Raw genomic sequence first — 17,144 nt, 5'->3', positions numbered from 1 at the left:
ATCAACCTTCACTCCTACCTCCTTGAACAACCCTGTAAGCCAAGTTAACTCTACAACTACTGAGGACACACTTTTGAACTCTGCCTCAGCAGAGCTTCTTGCTACTATTTTTTGACTTTCACGATACACTCCCAAACTTTACCAAATAGCAAGTAACTGATCTCCTGGTCTGCAGATATCCTTCCCAATCTGAATTTCAGAATGCCTCTAGCTTTCCTGAGCTTTCAGATGGCATTAGAAGCCCCAGATCTGGTGCACCTTTGATATACCTCGCAACCCTCAAAGCAGCTTCCATGTGTGACTGCTTAGGTTTGTGTATGAACTGACTCAGAATTTGTACCACATAAGCAATATCAACCCAGTCATAGTGGGGTTAGCCTCCCTATCAACCTTTGATATTGTCCAACATCTACAAGTACCTTGTCTACTGTGTCAGAGGAAGACTTACCATTAACAAACTCATCATAGTCTGCAGAGGTAAGCTTCACATTTGTCTCCAATGGGGTGCTAGTTGGTTTTGCACCACTGAGTCCCATTTCTGCAATTAGCTCTAATGCATACTTCCTTTGGCTCATTACAATCCCTTTAGCTGATCTAGCAAACTCTATTCCAAGAAAGAACTTTAGTTCTCCTAAGTCTTTGATCTTGAACTTGAGTTGTAAATCCTTCATGCTCTGAAGAATCAAGTCTTCACAGCTTCATGTGACCAACAGGTCATCAACATAACCAATACTACTACCAACTCAAACTTCACTTTCTTTGAGAAAAGAGAATAATCAAAGTGACTTTGAGAGAAGCTAATTTGTAGTAGAGCATCTGTAAGTTTCTTATTCAATTGCCTAGGTGCTTGCTTGAGTTCATGCAAGGACTTATGGAGTTTGCAAACATTATGTCCACCCCCTCCCTCCCCCCTAGCAAATACTTGAGGAGCCTTCATGTATGCCTCTCCAAATAAATCTCCTTGGAGAAAAGCATTATGCACATCCATTTGAAAAATGTGCCAATATTTTGCTGCCGCTATGGCTAAAGTGGACCTAACTGTGACCATTTCGGCCACATGAGAGAAGGTCTTAGTATAGTCCAGCCCCTACTGTTGGATATATAGCTTTTGGCTATAATCCTTGCCTTGTACCTCTCCACTTCTCCAGATGAAATATACCCGACTTTGAACACTCATTTGCAGCCAATAGGAGTCTTCCCTGGAGGCAGGTCAACTATTGACCATGTGTGATTGTCTTCCAAAGCAGCAATCTCACACTTCATTGCCTCAATCAACTTGGCATCCTTGATAGCTTTATTTATGATTTAGGATGGCTGAGTAGGCTGCCAATGCAGTGCCAAAGGAAGAGGACACATTAGCATAGTTGATCCTGTCATAAATAGGATAACAACAATGTGCACTCCCTTTTCCGAGAGTGATATAGTATTTAAGCCAAATAGGAGGCCTACTTACTTTGACTAGTTTTCTACTTTCATCTGGAGATAAAACAGAAACATATGGTAAGATAGGAGCATCACTACTTGTGACATGCTCAGTAAGGACCTCATTAGAGGGATCATGAGCAGGAAGGTTACCTACATTACAGTGTACAATGGCAAAGAAGTTTCAGTAGAATGGAGAGTAGGTGACCAAGGATTATTTGGAGGAGGAATGGAGAAAAGAGTAGTGGTCTCTAGCACAGTAAATAGAGCTGAGCCTGTGGAGTTAAGATGTTGAAAAGGAAAGATATCCTCTTTGAAAACCACATCTCTATTGATGTGAAATTCCTTGGTGGGTACTCCATACATCTTATAGCCTTTCTGTGTGATAGAGTAGCCCAAAAGACCACAGGAATTGCTCTAGGAGTAAATTTGTTTGTCTTTTTAATTGTAGTCATATACCCTAGACAACCAAAAACTCTTATATGCTGCAAAGAAGGAGAATGCCCAAACATGATCTCAAAAGGAGATTTACCTTAAAGTAAAATAGATGGAAGTCTATTTATGATATAGACAGCAGTGAGCACACTCTTCCCAAAATCTTAGTAGAACTGCAACTTGGAACCTGAGAGCTCTAGATGTCTCAAGGATATACTTGTGTCTTTTTTCAGCAACCCCATTCTGCTGAGGGGTATACACACATGAACTTTGATGAACAATGCCTAAAGACTGCAATAAGTCAGTCATCTGTGAGTTAACGAAATCACAACCATTATCTGATCTAAAGTACTTGGTTAAAGTTGAGTGAACGAAAAAGGATCTAAGAACCACTATTACTTATGGTTTATTAGGTAACAACAAAAACCATGTATATCTAGAGTGATCATCCATCAAATTCAAAAAATATCTCTTCCCATCATATATAGGGACCATGTAAGGACCCCAAACATCACCATGAATAGTATCAAAATAGAACTTAGACACAGTAGAACTTATAGGAAATGGTAACCTTGTTTGTTTGGCTAAAGGACATACAGTGCAATGCTTGTCCTTAGTATTACATTTAATAGTTTGAAAATTTCCAGTTTTCTCATAGTTTCTAGAGGTACATGCCCCAACCTCCTATACCACAAGGCTACACTTATTGATTTATTAGTTCTTATTGTATTTACAGCAGGTATAGATCTTGGAATTGAATTCTTGACTTCTACAACTGAACTTTGAACTTGTGATGTTACTGAACCTCCCGGTATAGAGTTGAACACATACAACCCATCTTTTTCTCTACTAATCCCCCTCACCTGTCCACAGAAGAGCTCATGAAAAATAAAGTAATCAAGAAAGAACATAACAACCCATTTCATTTCCTTGGTTATCTTGGACACAAATAGAAGATTGTACTTGAAATCAGGTATGTGCATCACATTATACACCTTTAGATCTTTAAGAAGATAAGCAGATCACATGTGCCTAATCTGTAGCTACACTACCAGCAGGCCGATGTATTTTTCCCCTTATATCATTAGAGATTGCCTTAGCATTAGTCAACATATTATATCTATTTACCATGTGACTTGAATCTCCTGAGTCTACAATCGATTTAGTTAGAATTTCAATAATATTACCACATGATGGCATATTTGCTGCCATAGCTAATCCACTGCATTTAGTTCGCTTGCCTAGAAGCTGCAAAATTTGACTGTATTGCTCTTGAGTATTGAGGGATGCCTGCTTGGAAACTTTAATTACCCTGTTGCATCTGAGAGGTTCCTGCAAAGTTGACAGTGGAACCAACTTGTCCAGTATTACTATTACTAAGGGCTTTAGAGGTATAGTTCCCTGGATTATCTTGAGCAAAGTTAGCAGCCACAAAACCACCTTTTCTTCTTTGACTTAAAATCAAGTGGATAACCATTTAGTTTGTAACACGTTTCTCTAATGTGGCCTTTAAAGTTGTAATAGTCATAATGCAAATTATTCTATCTAGATCTGTATTTGGGTCATAAGTAATTGTTTCCACCCGAGAAGTTATAGCCAAATCCTGCATTACCTTTGTTACTAAACAATGTTGTTATCCAGTGTGAGTCATTCCATCTCCTAGATAGGTATGACTGTGACCAATATTTCCTTTGCTATTGAGTTGAGCTAAGGTTCAAGAGGAATTAGCTCTCTTACTTGTGAACAAGGTTGTACCATAATGAACCTCTGAAACCTGTGAGGATTGAGCCATTGCTCTTCTACTCTCCTAAGAGATAATCATTAAGTATGCTTTGTTTATAGATGGTCTTCGTCACATGTTCAAAATTTGATTACTGGACTGAGAGTATCTATCATTCAAGCCCATAAGAAACTGAAGCAACCTTTGGTACTCAAAATGTTCAACATACTTCTTTGATTCTTCACTGCTACACCCACAGCAAGGCATAAAAGCATCAATTCTGCCCATAACTCTTTCAATTTCGAAAAATATTCAGAGATAAATGAAATTCCTTGGGTAAGGGTAGCTATTTGTTTAGGCAATAACAACACTATGGAATCGTTGACTTTGTCAAATGTTTCCTTGAGATCCATCCACACTTTGTGAGCACTCGAGGCATACATCATGCCACTCAATAACTCAGCACTCACATAATTCATAATCCACAACAATACTATAGCATTACACTTTTCATACAACTCATGTAAAACAAGAGGAACTTCTCCTTAGGATACCTCCCATCTACAAACCCTAGCTTGCTCTTTCCTAGCAAACTTACACGCATAGTAATAATCCACAAAGTGTAATTCTCAGGTCCAGTAAGCTTAACTAAAATTAGAGAACTACCTGGAGTATCGATGGGTTGAAGGAACAAAGGATGATGTTGGTCAATTATCGCGGCTACAGTTGCATCAGCTGGAATCAATCCACTATCTTCAGTGTTAATCACCATTTTTTTTCTTCTCTTACCAAAGAAATCAAGCTCAAACAAATGCTGCAGAAGATACTGATTGCTCAAAATCTAACAAACCCTAGCTTTTGGGAATCGAAACAATCAGATAGCATAGATGAGTAGATCAGCTGAGAATTGAGAAAGAAGAATCTAGAACTAAAGTCGTGAAGCGCAGATCATTGATGCTCGCTCTAATAGCATGATGAGATCTAGATTCGAAGCTATTAGAAATGGAGAAATGAACTGAAGATGAGCAGAGGAGAAAGAAAGCAAGTGCGTCTCATAGCTAAAGTGATAACTGACATAACCAACAAATGGAAAAGCATTGTACATTTTGTCACACTTCTTTTTCTACCCCCCAAAGGGAGATAAATGAGTTTTTTTCAATTTAAGTGACAATGGAAATGTGATTATTTTATTTAAATTCAAATCCTCCACTTGGGATAATTTATGGTGTCCCAAGTCACCGATTTCAAATCCCGAATCGAGAAAAGATTGACTCTGTTTTATAGTTTGTGAAACACAGAAATCCGAGTAAAGAATTCTGTTAACCCGGGAGAAGGTGTTAGGCATTTCCGAGTTCTGTGATTTTAGAACGGTCGCTCAACTATTACTATTGGCCTATTTATCTAATTTTAAAATATTTTTTGAAACCTATGTGCATTTTACCCCTTTTAAAACCGCTTTTAATAATCCACGCTTTCCAATTACCTACTTATTTGATACACATTGTGAATCATGTCACGGGAACCGTACCCACAATCTACAACGTGTTTATTTTATTAACAGGATTAAAATTGTGGTCGGGTCACATAAATATACCCCCGAATTTTAGAAATTAAAGCACCACAACTACGTCATGGGAACTGTACCCATAGCTATGACAATTTATTAAAAAGCTCAATTTCATAAACTTTAGCGCCCGAGCCTTTTTAATCTAATTTGACGTAATTCAGTTGAAGAATGACAACCCAATTTCTATACTGTGACAAAATCATGTTCAGCCATAACCAATTCAAGTAAACACGCACAGATAACCGAGCGAGCAAATTCAAAACTACGGAGAACAACTACAGAATCAACGGGATCATATCACCAAACAAATAATTAATATCAAGCTTGCATAAAATGAATGGAGAATGAAAGAGTTGAACCTCAATATAGCCGGATAATTGATTGTTTCACTACTTTGAACTCGAGATATAACGAACCGCGGACGAAACACGAATTAGCACCGGAAAACTCCACACCCAAACTCGAAGCAACTGGGCTGAGCCTCATGCTACTCACATTCTCATGCCTTTTTGATTGATTCCACTCTTCGCCAATAGTTATGCCTTCATGTTGCTGAAAAGGGGGAAAGAAAGTACTTAGACTGCTTAATCTTCTCAATATCAATATATTTTCCTTTGGTAAATATGCAGCCTGGATCTCTGTCTGCTTGTTCAAAGGCATGACGTTCGTATTCAGTAATGAGAGAGAGTCGAGTGAAATCAAACTTAGACAAAGCTTCACAGCGAATTGGACGAATGAAAGCATCGTTGACGTCGGACTGAGAATGTGAATCGAGGAAGCCGATGAGTCCTAATCCAAGTACTGTTGCGGAACTGAAATCTTTCCTTTTGAGAGCTACTTCTACTCCAAATAGCATTGAGTGGAGCCTCTTGAGATTCATGTCAATGAAGAAGAAGAAGCTTTAGCTTCATGGAAAATGGTTGTTGCTCTTGTTTCTTGTAGGTTTTTTAGGTTAGTCCTTCATGGAGAAGAAGCCTAGCGTTCTTTTATGAAGAAAAAGCTGAAGTTTTGGGGAGCTGGTTGTCTATTTTTGGTTTATGCGGCTGTTTTTATCTTAGCTTTTCTAGGGTTTTTCCATGAAGAAGAAAGGGTTTATGTCTAGGTTCCCCATCAGAAAAACGTCTGATCCTCCTCTTTTCTTGGTCTCTAGCGTTAGCCCTTTTCTTTATAGGTTTAGGGTTTTAGGGTTATATTTAGGTTAGAGGGTTTGAGCCTAGAAATTATGAGCTAGGTCCGAAAATTAGGCTTAAAAATGAGTTGTTTGAGCCCAAATTTTATTCTTTCTCCCTGAACAAGACTAAAAATATGACCTCATTAACCAATTAATCCTAATTAAGTGAAATAACTATTAAGATAAGACTAATTGATAAAACAAACCTATTTTTTGGTACTTTTAAATATCATATTAAAATAAAAATAAGGTACTACTTTTTGTATTTTTTAGTTTTACGAAAGGTATATAAATTAAAAGCAACTAAAAAGAAGAAATATTTTTGTAATTTTTATTTTTTTGATAAAATAAAGTAAAAAAGTCAAAACTAATTGAAATATTGATATTAGGCCTAAACTAAATATTTACATGCTAAAATATAAAAAATCTTGGGGAGGGTCAAAAATCACATGTCTACAGCTGCCCCTCTTTGACTGGAAACACGAAGTATTTTCAGATAAAGAACGACTAAACAGGTTTTTTGACCCGATCCTTATTTAGAGAGACCAAAAGCTAAAAGAAAGGAGAATGTGACCGAGCCCTGATATCTGAGCTGTCTCATATCCTTGGCTATAAAGGAATCAAGCCACATGTAGTTCAGAAGTAGGAACAGTGATGGAGTATACTAAGGTGGTGAGCCGGTCAAGGCGTAGTTCCGTCGAGGTTCCGGTCCGCGTTCCTACTCTTACATCAAAATCAAAAAAAATGAAAAAGACTAACTAAGTCTGTCAACTAGGAGTTACAAGATTCCTATCTATTAGTCTTTTGAAGCTTGATCTTGACTCTTGAATAGTTCTTCATGCAGACTTTAGATTTGAACCTTGACGCTTGCTAGCTACAAGTACTAGTTCATTCTTTTTTGGATTAAGACCGGACATGCAATGCTCGTGATTTCAGCCATGTCTTGAGCAATTCACATCTTTTTCTACTTCTGCATTTTGGATTCACATTTTTTTTCTTTTTTTTATATTCTGGATTGTGACTAACTTCTGTTGATCATCTCGGACTGTTGACTCACATTCTTGCCGCGAGCTTCTGCTACTTCTAACTTGAATTGAATTCTGAAATGACTTCCCTTGTTCTCCAGGTGGGTGCCTGATGCTTGAACTTGAAATGAATTCCTTTGTTTTCCAGGTGGGCACCTGATGCTTCAACTTTAAGATGAATTCCTTGTTCTCCAGGTAGGCGCCTGATACCAAAACTTGAAATGAATTCTCTTATTCTCCAGGTGGGCCCTTGATGCTTAAACTTGAAATTATATTCCCTTGTTCTCTAGGCGGGCACCTGATTGCCAAAACTTGAACTGTATTTCCTTGTTTTCCAAGTGGGCGTCTGATTGCCAAAACATGAACTATATTCCCTTGTTCTCCAGGTGGGTGCCTGATTGCCAAAACATTGAACTGAATTCCCTTGTTCTCTAGGTGGGCGCCTGATTGCCAAAACTTGAACTGTATTCCCGTGTTCTCCAGGTGGGCGCCTGATTGCCAAAACTTGAACTGTATTCCCTTGTTCTCCGGATGGGAGCCTAATTACCAAAACTTGAACTATATTCCCTTGTTCTCCAAATGAGTGCCTGATTGCAAAAACTCGAACTGTATTCCCTTGTTCTCCGGGTAGACGCCTGATTGCCAAAACTTGAACTGTATTCCCTTGTTCTCCAGGTGGGCTCCTGATTGCCAAAACATGAACTGTATTCCCTTGTTCTCCAGGTGAGCGCCTGATTGCCAAAACTTGAGCTGTATTCCCTTGTTCTCCAGGTGGGCGCCTGATTGCCAAAACTTGAATTGTATTCCCTTGTTCTCCAGGTGGGCGCCTGATTGCCCAAACTTGAACCGTATTCCCTTGTTCTCGAGGTGGGCGCCTGATTGCCAAAACTTGAACCGTATTCCCTTGTTCTCGAGGTGGGCGCCTGATTTCCAAAACTTGAACCGTATTCCCTTGTTCTTCAGGTGGGCGCCTGATTGCCAAAACATGAACTATATTCCCCTATTTCTCCTGGTGGGCGCCTGATTACCAAAATTTGAACTGTATATCCTTGTTCTCCAGGTGGGCGCCTGATTGTCAAAACTTGAACTGTATTCCCTTGTTCTCCAGGTGGGCGCCTGATTGTCAAAACTTGAACTGCATTCCCTTGTTCTCTAGGTGGGCGCCTGCTTACCAAAACTTGAACTGTATTTCCTTGTTCTCCAGGTGGGCGCCTGATTGCCAAAACTTTAACTGTATTCCCTTGTTCTCCAGGTGCGCGCCTGACATTACAACTAAAAAGACAAAACAAAAGAAACTTTTCTGCCCCAGTTTGGTATCTGGGCGCATCTGTAAGTATCTCATTTGTAAGCTAAATCCCATTATCCAGGAGGGTCCTGAAAATTTTAAATTAAATCTCATCTTAAGAGTGAAAACTTTAAAGCTAAATTATGTTTCCTAAAGGTAGAACTTACGCTAAATCTTGTTAACTATGAAGGTCTTAAAATTTAACTAAAGCCCATTATCTAGGAGGGTCCTGAGGACTTTTAAAATTAAATCCCATTATCCAGGAGGGCCCTGAAGATTTTAAAATAAATCACATTATCCATGAGGATTTTGACAAACCGAGAATGAACTTACCTGAGCCATGCTTTATTCTTGGAGGATCTCTACAGAACGAACAAAGTTCCTTGCCCCTTAACCATGCTTTTCCTCATGAAGGGTTCCTGCAGATCGAACAAATTTTTCTTTCCCCTTCTCAAACCGCCTTTGCACTGACAAAATTTGGGCACGACACTTGAAAAAAATTCAAACTTCCAAGCTTTGATTTGGACACAATTTTCGTCCCTGTTTCAAACAAAGAAAACTTGTGAGTTTAAACATGGTGGTTGGTTTGTGTCCTTGACTTTGAGGGTGATTGCTCCTTCACTTCCCATGATAACTTTGATTTCAACTCAAAAGACCTTGCTTGTTTATTGATTGACCACTTTCTCTGTCACCCTTATCACAGAAAATACCTCTAATCCATTCAAACCCAATACCATTTATCTATTGTGTTGTGCTCATGTATTGACATATACCGAATCTTTGTGTTTCACAGGAATCCCAAAGCACGTCAATTACCACCCACTTAGTGCGCATACTATTCTTTCCTGACTTAAACCACTTTGATGTACTAGCCAAACTCCGCTTTGTATAATTAGAAAGTTGGTGGCAAATTTTGAAGTCATTTCTCACTTGTTTGGACCGAATAGATTCAGGAAGAGGAAGTAAACAAGACAAAAAGGAATGGAGTAAGGACAATGGAAAGAGATGATTCCTTACAAAAAACTACAACGTAGAAACTTATCAAATATGGATACCAACTCTAATGACCATGACATGCACCTTTGGATTAAGTGGCATAATCTATCAAGCAAGTCTGATGTTCAACTCTTGTTATACCCCTAAACCGTGAAACTGGGTTTCAGTGCTTAGATTATCCAATCTGATTCACGATCCTTATTCGACTTATAGTGCCCGAAGGATTTTCACCATAAAGCCTCTCTCATTTTGTTCTTTCTCTCAACTCACCATTGCCTTATGGTGCCTATGAAGATTTTCACCAATAAGACTCTCTCATTTTGTCCTTTCTTCTTATTTCCTCTAATTCTGCAAATGACAAGGCATTAACCATGGTAAAAAGTGCATATACTCTTGGCGTGTCTAAACTCAGCACCCTCAAAGATTATCTGAGAGGCCTTTTTAGGCCGTAATGTGGCTTTTGTACGGGGTTAGAAAGAAAGGATATCATAAAGGCTCAAAATAACTAAGACAATGGGATTAATTTATTTACAACTTTTGGAGTCCATTCTAAAAAATTTTGCCCCAATTTCTAAAATAAGGGAATTTGATTCTTTTTTTTTCTTTTGATGGAGTTACTAAGAAAGACTGCCCCACTTTCGACTTTATGGGATTATGAAATATTTTATTTGGTATGACCGAACCGTAAGGCTGCCTACGTATCTTGTAGTGATAAAAATCAGGTCAAACGTAGTTCACAAGACTACTTTTGCCCTTTTTCTTTTTCTTTTTTTTTTCCTTTTTTTCCTTCTTTTTTTTATTTTTCTCTTTTTTCTCTTTTTCCTTTTGGAATAAACTTTCTAAAATAAACCTATGGGGTCATGAACCTTTTTTTTATAACTCTAACTTGATTCTAAAAGAGGGGAGGTCAAAGAAATCAGTCCAAGCTCAGAAGGGTATCGAATGGTATAAGTGTTTTGGGTAGCTGAAAGAGGGCCTCCCAATCCCTGAAAATGACAAGTACAACACATGCAACTTGAAACGAAAAAGGAAGAGCACACACAATAAATCTTTTACATCTTCGACATTCATATCACTAATATGCTTTCCACTTTATTTTTTATTTTTTTAGTGCCTTGTCAAGTATAGAATTCTCATTGGGTGATTTCTTCTTCACGATGGATACCCTCCGTCTGTTCAGAGCAAACTCCCTTGGCTTTATCTTGTTATTTGAGGTACACTTGAACTCAAAATTGCTCACTTCAAATTGTCTGGGATGTACTCTCCTTGAATGAATTCTTGTCACCCTATTAACTTACCAAATTATCTGCCCCAGTTTCACTTGGTTCGGGCTTTAAATGATCTCAAAAGGTCTTTACTTATTTCCCTCAAATGTCCTTATCATCTTCAAATTGTTCTATTGCTTCATGATTAAAATAAATTTTAAGACCAGACCTAGAATTATGTATGCATGTCATGTCACTAGAGCCAACATGAAAATAACTATAAAAGAAGAAGAGATCTAAACAAAAAAATGACTAGAAATAACAGAAAATAGGAAATTGCACTAGACAGACGATGACAGGGTTTGAACAACAAAATAAGCAAAATAAACTGGGGTTACAATCCTGAAACAAACCTAGACAACACTAAACGAGTTATTACGACTAAACGAACTAGGAAAAATAAAAGGATAGAAGGGTTTGGGTCACAAGACAATATTCGGATCACAACCCTGAAATAACCCGGACAACAGAAATGACAACAAAATAAACCACCAGAACTCCTCCTTGACTAACCAAAAAGGGAGTGTCTTTCCAGTTACCAAGCTCGACATCTTAACCACTGAGTTCCACATCAGTATTACCAATATCATTACCAATTTCAATCACATCGACCTCAGCAAATAGCTTTTGGGTCCCTTTTGCCAACTTGTTCTTAAGATATACTTTTGGAACTAAGACTGATAGCGCTGAAAACTTTGCGGCAAAGGGCCCTCCGAGGATCTCAGAAGAATTCTCATATTCCTTTTCACCACAAATCATACCTACCATATGCGTCTCATTATGAACAGGCGATGCACTTTGGCTAGTGTCTACTGCATCTGGATTTTGCACGATAATGTCACCTACATCAATAAGCTTCTGAACTGCTCTTTTCAGATGCTAACATTTTTCTATGATGTGACCCGGGGCATTAGAGCAATATGCGCACCTTTGAGAATAATCAAAATTCTTTAGAAGAGGGTTCGACATTTTTATCTGAATCGACTTCAACATGTCCAATTGCCTCAACTTTTGGAACAAACTGGCATATAATTCTCCAATAGGAGTGAAAGTCTTTTCTTTTTCCTGCTGCCTTTTTATATTGTACTATGGCCTCGGTTGGAACCTCCTACGGGTAGGTGGTTAACATGCTTGAGGAGGATGGTATGACATTTGTGGAGGTGGTGCAAGTCATTGCGAGTCTCGTGGGTATGGAGCAATGGCGGTGCACTGTGGATAGAGTACTAGGAAGGTGAGGCATGACCTTGGTGATTTTGTGAAGGAAAGTAGCATTGGGAAGGATTATCTGGAATACGAGGATATTTATGGGGTCGGTATTGAGGTTGAAAGCGTTTAGCTGGAATGCCCACTGGATCCTGTCGTTGGCGGGACTTAGCAGCAATTTTTCTCTCAATCGGAGAACTGACCCGAGCAACTTGTTCGTTCCATCTGAGCCAAAACTCCCTAAAACTTCCCTCGAGTTTTTTTCCATCTGAGATAGGGAAGAATGGTCCGGGATAATGTCTACATTTTACTGGTAGTGCCGAACAAAATCTTGAGTCATGTCACCCCATGCATGCCACTTAATGACATTTTGACGAGTAAGCCACTCCAAGGCTTCCCCACTCAAACTCTCACTGAAATGTGCCATCAAAAAATCATCTTTCCCTCAAACACTTCTCATTTCACTGTAATAACCCCTTAGATGGGCTCCTGGATCTCCACACCCATCATATAAATCAAACTTTCGTATCTTAAACCCAGCGGGCAACTGGACATCGGGAAACAAGCACAAGTCTTTGTAAGACACACTTATCTGGCTCTCTATCCCTTGCATGTTTCTTAGAGACTGCTCTAAGATTTTTACCTTCCTGGATATCTCATCTTGCTCCACTGTCTTAGCAAGCTTTTTAGTTTCACCGAGAGGCTCAAAATGAGGAGCGTGAGAGTATGGATCTGAGACCTTGAAAGTTGGTTCTAGAGCATAGTGTTGGGCATCGGGGATTTTGAACACAGTCTTGCTAAAGGATGGAGAAAAAGTAGCTGGTGGAGGAGCTACAAAAGCATGAGTGGCCAAAAGAGCGGGATATGAGGCGGTTTTGGCGCGTACACTTGCGTGAGTGTTTTGGTCGCAACAAGAAGCAGTATGAAGCTTGATTTGTGGTATGGGCGGAACGGTGATGAGGCTTTCAGTGTAGTTAGCGGGAACTGATGGTGGAGGACGCCCACTAATCCAGGCTTGGTATATTTCGGTCATCTGTCCTTTCAACCTTAAGACCTCTTCTTTCAACTCAGATTCTGATTCAACAATTCCCTTAGATGGATCAATAACCCCTGTGTCCAAGTCTTCGCTAGTCATGGCTACCTTGCTCTTTGACCTTGTGTTGTATGGATGAATTACTTAATAACCACAAACCAACCTCCCTTCTGCTCAGCGACGATAACAAAAGGAACAAAATAGGGTCATCCTGTTAGCATTAGGGCATTTAACAGCTAAAAATATCACATTGCATGCAATGCACCTAACATAAATTAACGGTTCTAGAATGACTTCGACGGTCACAAGGTCACTTGGCATCATCCCAATTTTGTTCATTTCAATCTTCTTTTTTCTTTTCTTTTCTAGCACTTGCTTGCTCATTTTCCTTCCTCTTTTTTTCTTCTAGTTATTACTCTTTTATTTCCTCTCATTTCTCATATCCCATAATTTCACCTTCCTTTTTTTCTTTTTCTTTTTTTCCTTTTTTTTCTTTTAACTTAAAAAAATAATTCGATCGAATCCTATGTAGGTTGCCTACGTATCATGATGCCGCATGAATTAGATCTTTCCGTAGTTCGGAAAAGTAATGGATAAATTAAACTAAAAAAAGTCTTTTTGGATTATTCATTTACAACTTTTTTTGATTTTCAAATACAAAATAGGAAATATGATAAAGAGAGACTCAATTCAACTATACTACGACAAACTCCGACACCAACTAAAAGAATCATTGCTACTGAATATAACTATAGTACAAGACAACATAAAAAAGAAACAAACTCAAAATATAAAAAATTTCTCTTTAAGCAACTCCTGGATGCAACGGTCCTGACCAGATGGTTCTGGGGTGTTTGTCATGCTCAAACTCTGGTAAGTAGATCCACATCTGTATAAGAAAACTAAAGTCAAATAGAGTTAAGGATTTAGAACACTATGTGAGGCAGTAACACTCCCTGTTGGACACATGCAAGACATGATTGTCCAAAATAGCCTACATGGCCAAAAGGCGGCTAGAAGTGCAAACTCAACAAAGGTGACCTCTAAGGCATGGAAAAATTACTTTTGCAAAAATGACTGATTTTGTAGAAATGGCCAATGTGAGCAAAAAACGGCTAAGCATGCAAATTCAACAGAATGGGCCTTAAAATAAAGGACACTTTGTTGTGGACCTAGGACTCGAAGACATGGGTTAATCGAACTTCTTTTGCGAAAATAGGCCTATTTTGCAAAACTGCCTATGTGGCCAAAAGCTGTAGATATGTAAATTTGACAAGGATGGACCTTAAAGTAAAGAGACACCTAATTGTAGATTGGAGACTCTCCATAGACAATTAAACAAACCACTTTGCGAAAATAGTCCTATTTTGTAAAATGACCGATGTGGCCAAAAGTGGCTAGACATGCAAGATTTGGCTTAGACCCCGCGAAGCCGAGGACCTAAGACTCACTAAGAAGACTGAATACTATGTGGGTTGCCTACATATCACGCCCCGAAAGACGAGAATCAGGTATGCGTGGCTCTGGCAAATTGGATACGGGTGAAAGTTAAAAAAAACAAACAATTTAGAGAAAAATATATTTTCTGTCTCTTTTGTTTTGAAAAATGATGAAATATGTAAACTCTTTTTGGATTTTTTTATTTTTATTTTTTTCGAAAATGATGGGAAAGTGCAAAATCTTTTTGGATTTTTCATGTTTTTTTTTCTTTAAAAAAATGTGAAAGAAGAACATAACTAGGCCTTACTTGCTTTATTTTTTACACTTCACCCTATTTCTTTCTCATTTATCCTCAACCATCATTGGTCCACCAAATGACCACTTTTACCCTTGAAGATTGCAACATGTAGCACATAAGATGCAACAGGATAGTCTTTTATTTTTTGGGTACACCTGTCCTAGACGCGCCCAACCCCTGTGTTGAATCCCCAAAGTCAAATGCAAATGATGTGAATACCGTTCCTACTAGGGATCTGGCATGAGGCTGAGTTATTCTAGGTTTAGAACCTGGGTGTATTGTTCTAGGCTTGGTGCACCCGAGCGGACAACTCGAGCCGGGGGGGGGGAGAGGCTACGTACCGGGAACCAAAAGGTCATCCAGTATTGTAATTTGTCTGAACCTCTTTCTAAATTAGGGTATGACACTAACAGAAAAGAAGTCACGCCAGCATGCACTTCCTCAAAGATGAGAAGAGAAGGGTTTCACAGCAGTTTATATACAGTTTAAATAATATCAAAGCGGTAAAAAGCGGCATTTAGCACATTAGGCCCAAACACGTAAAATCAGATAATAAACAAAGCCAATTATAACAATTATTCTAAGCTCACTCTGAACCAGAGATTCTGGGTTCTTTTTCTCAGCAGAGTCGCCAGAGCTGTCACACCTCCTTTTTCTACCCCCCGAAAGGGTGATAAGAGAGTTTTTTCCAATTTAAGTGACAATCGAAATGTGATTATTTTATTTAAAATTCAGAGTCGCCACTTGGGATAATTTATGGTGTCCCAAGTCACCTATTTTAAATCCCGAATCGAGGAATGATTGACTATGTTTTACAGTCCGCGAAACACAGAAATCCGAGTAAGGAATTTTGTTAATCCGGGAGAAGGTGTTAGGCATTTCCGAGTTCTGTGATTTTAGCATGATCGCTCAACTATTACTATTGGCCTATTTATCTGATTTTAAAACATTTTTTGAAACCAATGTGCATTTTACCCCTTTTAAAACCGCTTTTAATAATCCACGCTTGCCAATTACCTACTTATTTGATACACATTGCGAATCATGTCAAGGGAACCGTACCCACGATCTACAACATGTTTATTTTATTAACAGGATTAAAATTGTGGCCGGGTCACATAAATGTAGCCTCGAATTTTAGAAATTAAAGCATCACAACTACGTCGTGGGAACCCTACCTGTAGCTATGACAATTTATTAAAAAGCTCAATTTCATAAACTTTAGCGCCTGAGCCCATTTAATCTAATTTGAAGTAATTTAGTTGAAGAATAGCAACCCAATTTCTATACTGTGACAAAATCATGTTCAACTATAACCAATTCAAGTAAACACGCGTAGATAACCGAGCGAGCAAATTCAAAACCACAGAGATTACAGAATCAACCGTATAATATCACCAAACAAATAATTAATATCAACCTTGCATAAAACGAATGGAGGATGAAAGAGTTGAACCTTAATATAGCCGGACAATTGATTGTTTCACTACTTTGAACTCGAGATGTAACAAACCGCGGACGGAACTCGAATTAGCACCGGAAAACTCCACACCCAAACTCGAAGCAACTGGGCTAAGCCTCCTGCTACTCACATTCTCACGCCTTTTTGATTGATTCCCCTGTTCGCCAATAGTTATGCATTCATGTTGCTGAAAAAAGGAAAGAAAGTACTAAGACTGCTTAATCTTCTCGATATCGATATCTTTTCCTTTGGTAAATATGCAGCTTGGATCTCTGTCTGCTTGTTCAAAGGCATGGCGGTCGGATTCAGTAATGAGAGAGCGTCGACACTTAGACAAAACTTCATAGCGAATTGGATGAATGAAGGCATCGTCGACGTCGGACTGAGAATGTGAATCAAGAAAGACGATGGGTCCTAATCCAAGTACTGTTGCAGAACTAAATCCTTCCTTTCGAGAGCTACTTCTATTCCAAATAGCATTGAGTGGAGCCTCTTGAGATTCGTGTCAATGAAGAAGAAGAAGCTTTGGCTCCATGGAAAATGGATGCTGCTCTTGTTTCTTGTAAGTTTTTTAGGTTAGTCCTTCATGAAGAAGAAGCCTAGCGTTCTTTTGTGAAGTAGAAGCTGAAGTTCTGGGGGGCTGGTTGTCTAATTTTGGTTTATGCGGCTATTTTTGTCTTAGCTTTTCTAGGGGTTTTCCATGAAGAAGAAAGGGTTTGTGTCTAGGTTCCCCATTAGAAAAACGGCTGATCCTCCTCCTTTCTTGGTCTCTAGCGTTAGCCCTTTCTTTATAGGTTTAGGGTTCTGGGGTTATATTTAGGT

General features: G+C 38.8%; 1 protein-coding gene and 1 long non-coding RNA gene across 2 annotated transcripts; both read right to left on the bottom strand.

Moving 5' to 3' along the window:
* Positions 1-196: 196 nt before the first annotated feature.
* Positions 197-4,349, bottom strand: LOC142162331 (uncharacterized). Its single transcript, XM_075218675.1, has 9 exons — positions 4,132-4,349; positions 3,733-3,824; positions 2,986-3,311; positions 2,592-2,720; positions 1,995-2,166; positions 1,787-1,882; positions 1,454-1,575; positions 420-674; positions 197-322 (listed from the first exon to the last, which is right to left on the bottom strand). The coding sequence occupies exons 1-9, from the start codon at positions 4,347-4,349 to the stop codon at positions 197-199; spliced, it is 1,536 nt and encodes a 511-aa protein (XP_075074776.1).
* Positions 4,350-13,720: 9,371 nt separating this feature from the next.
* On the bottom strand, positions 13,721-17,085 carry LOC107802199 (uncharacterized). Its single transcript, XR_001651783.2, has 2 exons — positions 16,317-17,085; positions 13,721-14,011 (listed from the first exon to the last, which is right to left on the bottom strand). It is a non-coding gene; the product is annotated as an uncharacterized LOC107802199 (long non-coding RNA).
* Between the last annotated feature and the right edge of the window lie 59 nt (positions 17,086-17,144).

Source organism: Nicotiana tabacum, chromosome 1 (genome assembly GCF_000715075.1).
Source record: "Nicotiana tabacum cultivar K326 chromosome 1, ASM71507v2, whole genome shotgun sequence".
NCBI classification, from domain to species: Eukaryota; Viridiplantae; Streptophyta; class Magnoliopsida; order Solanales; family Solanaceae; genus Nicotiana; species Nicotiana tabacum.
The sequence above is the reverse complement of the archived record's forward strand: the minus strand, read 5'-3'. Positions and strand labels throughout refer to the sequence as shown.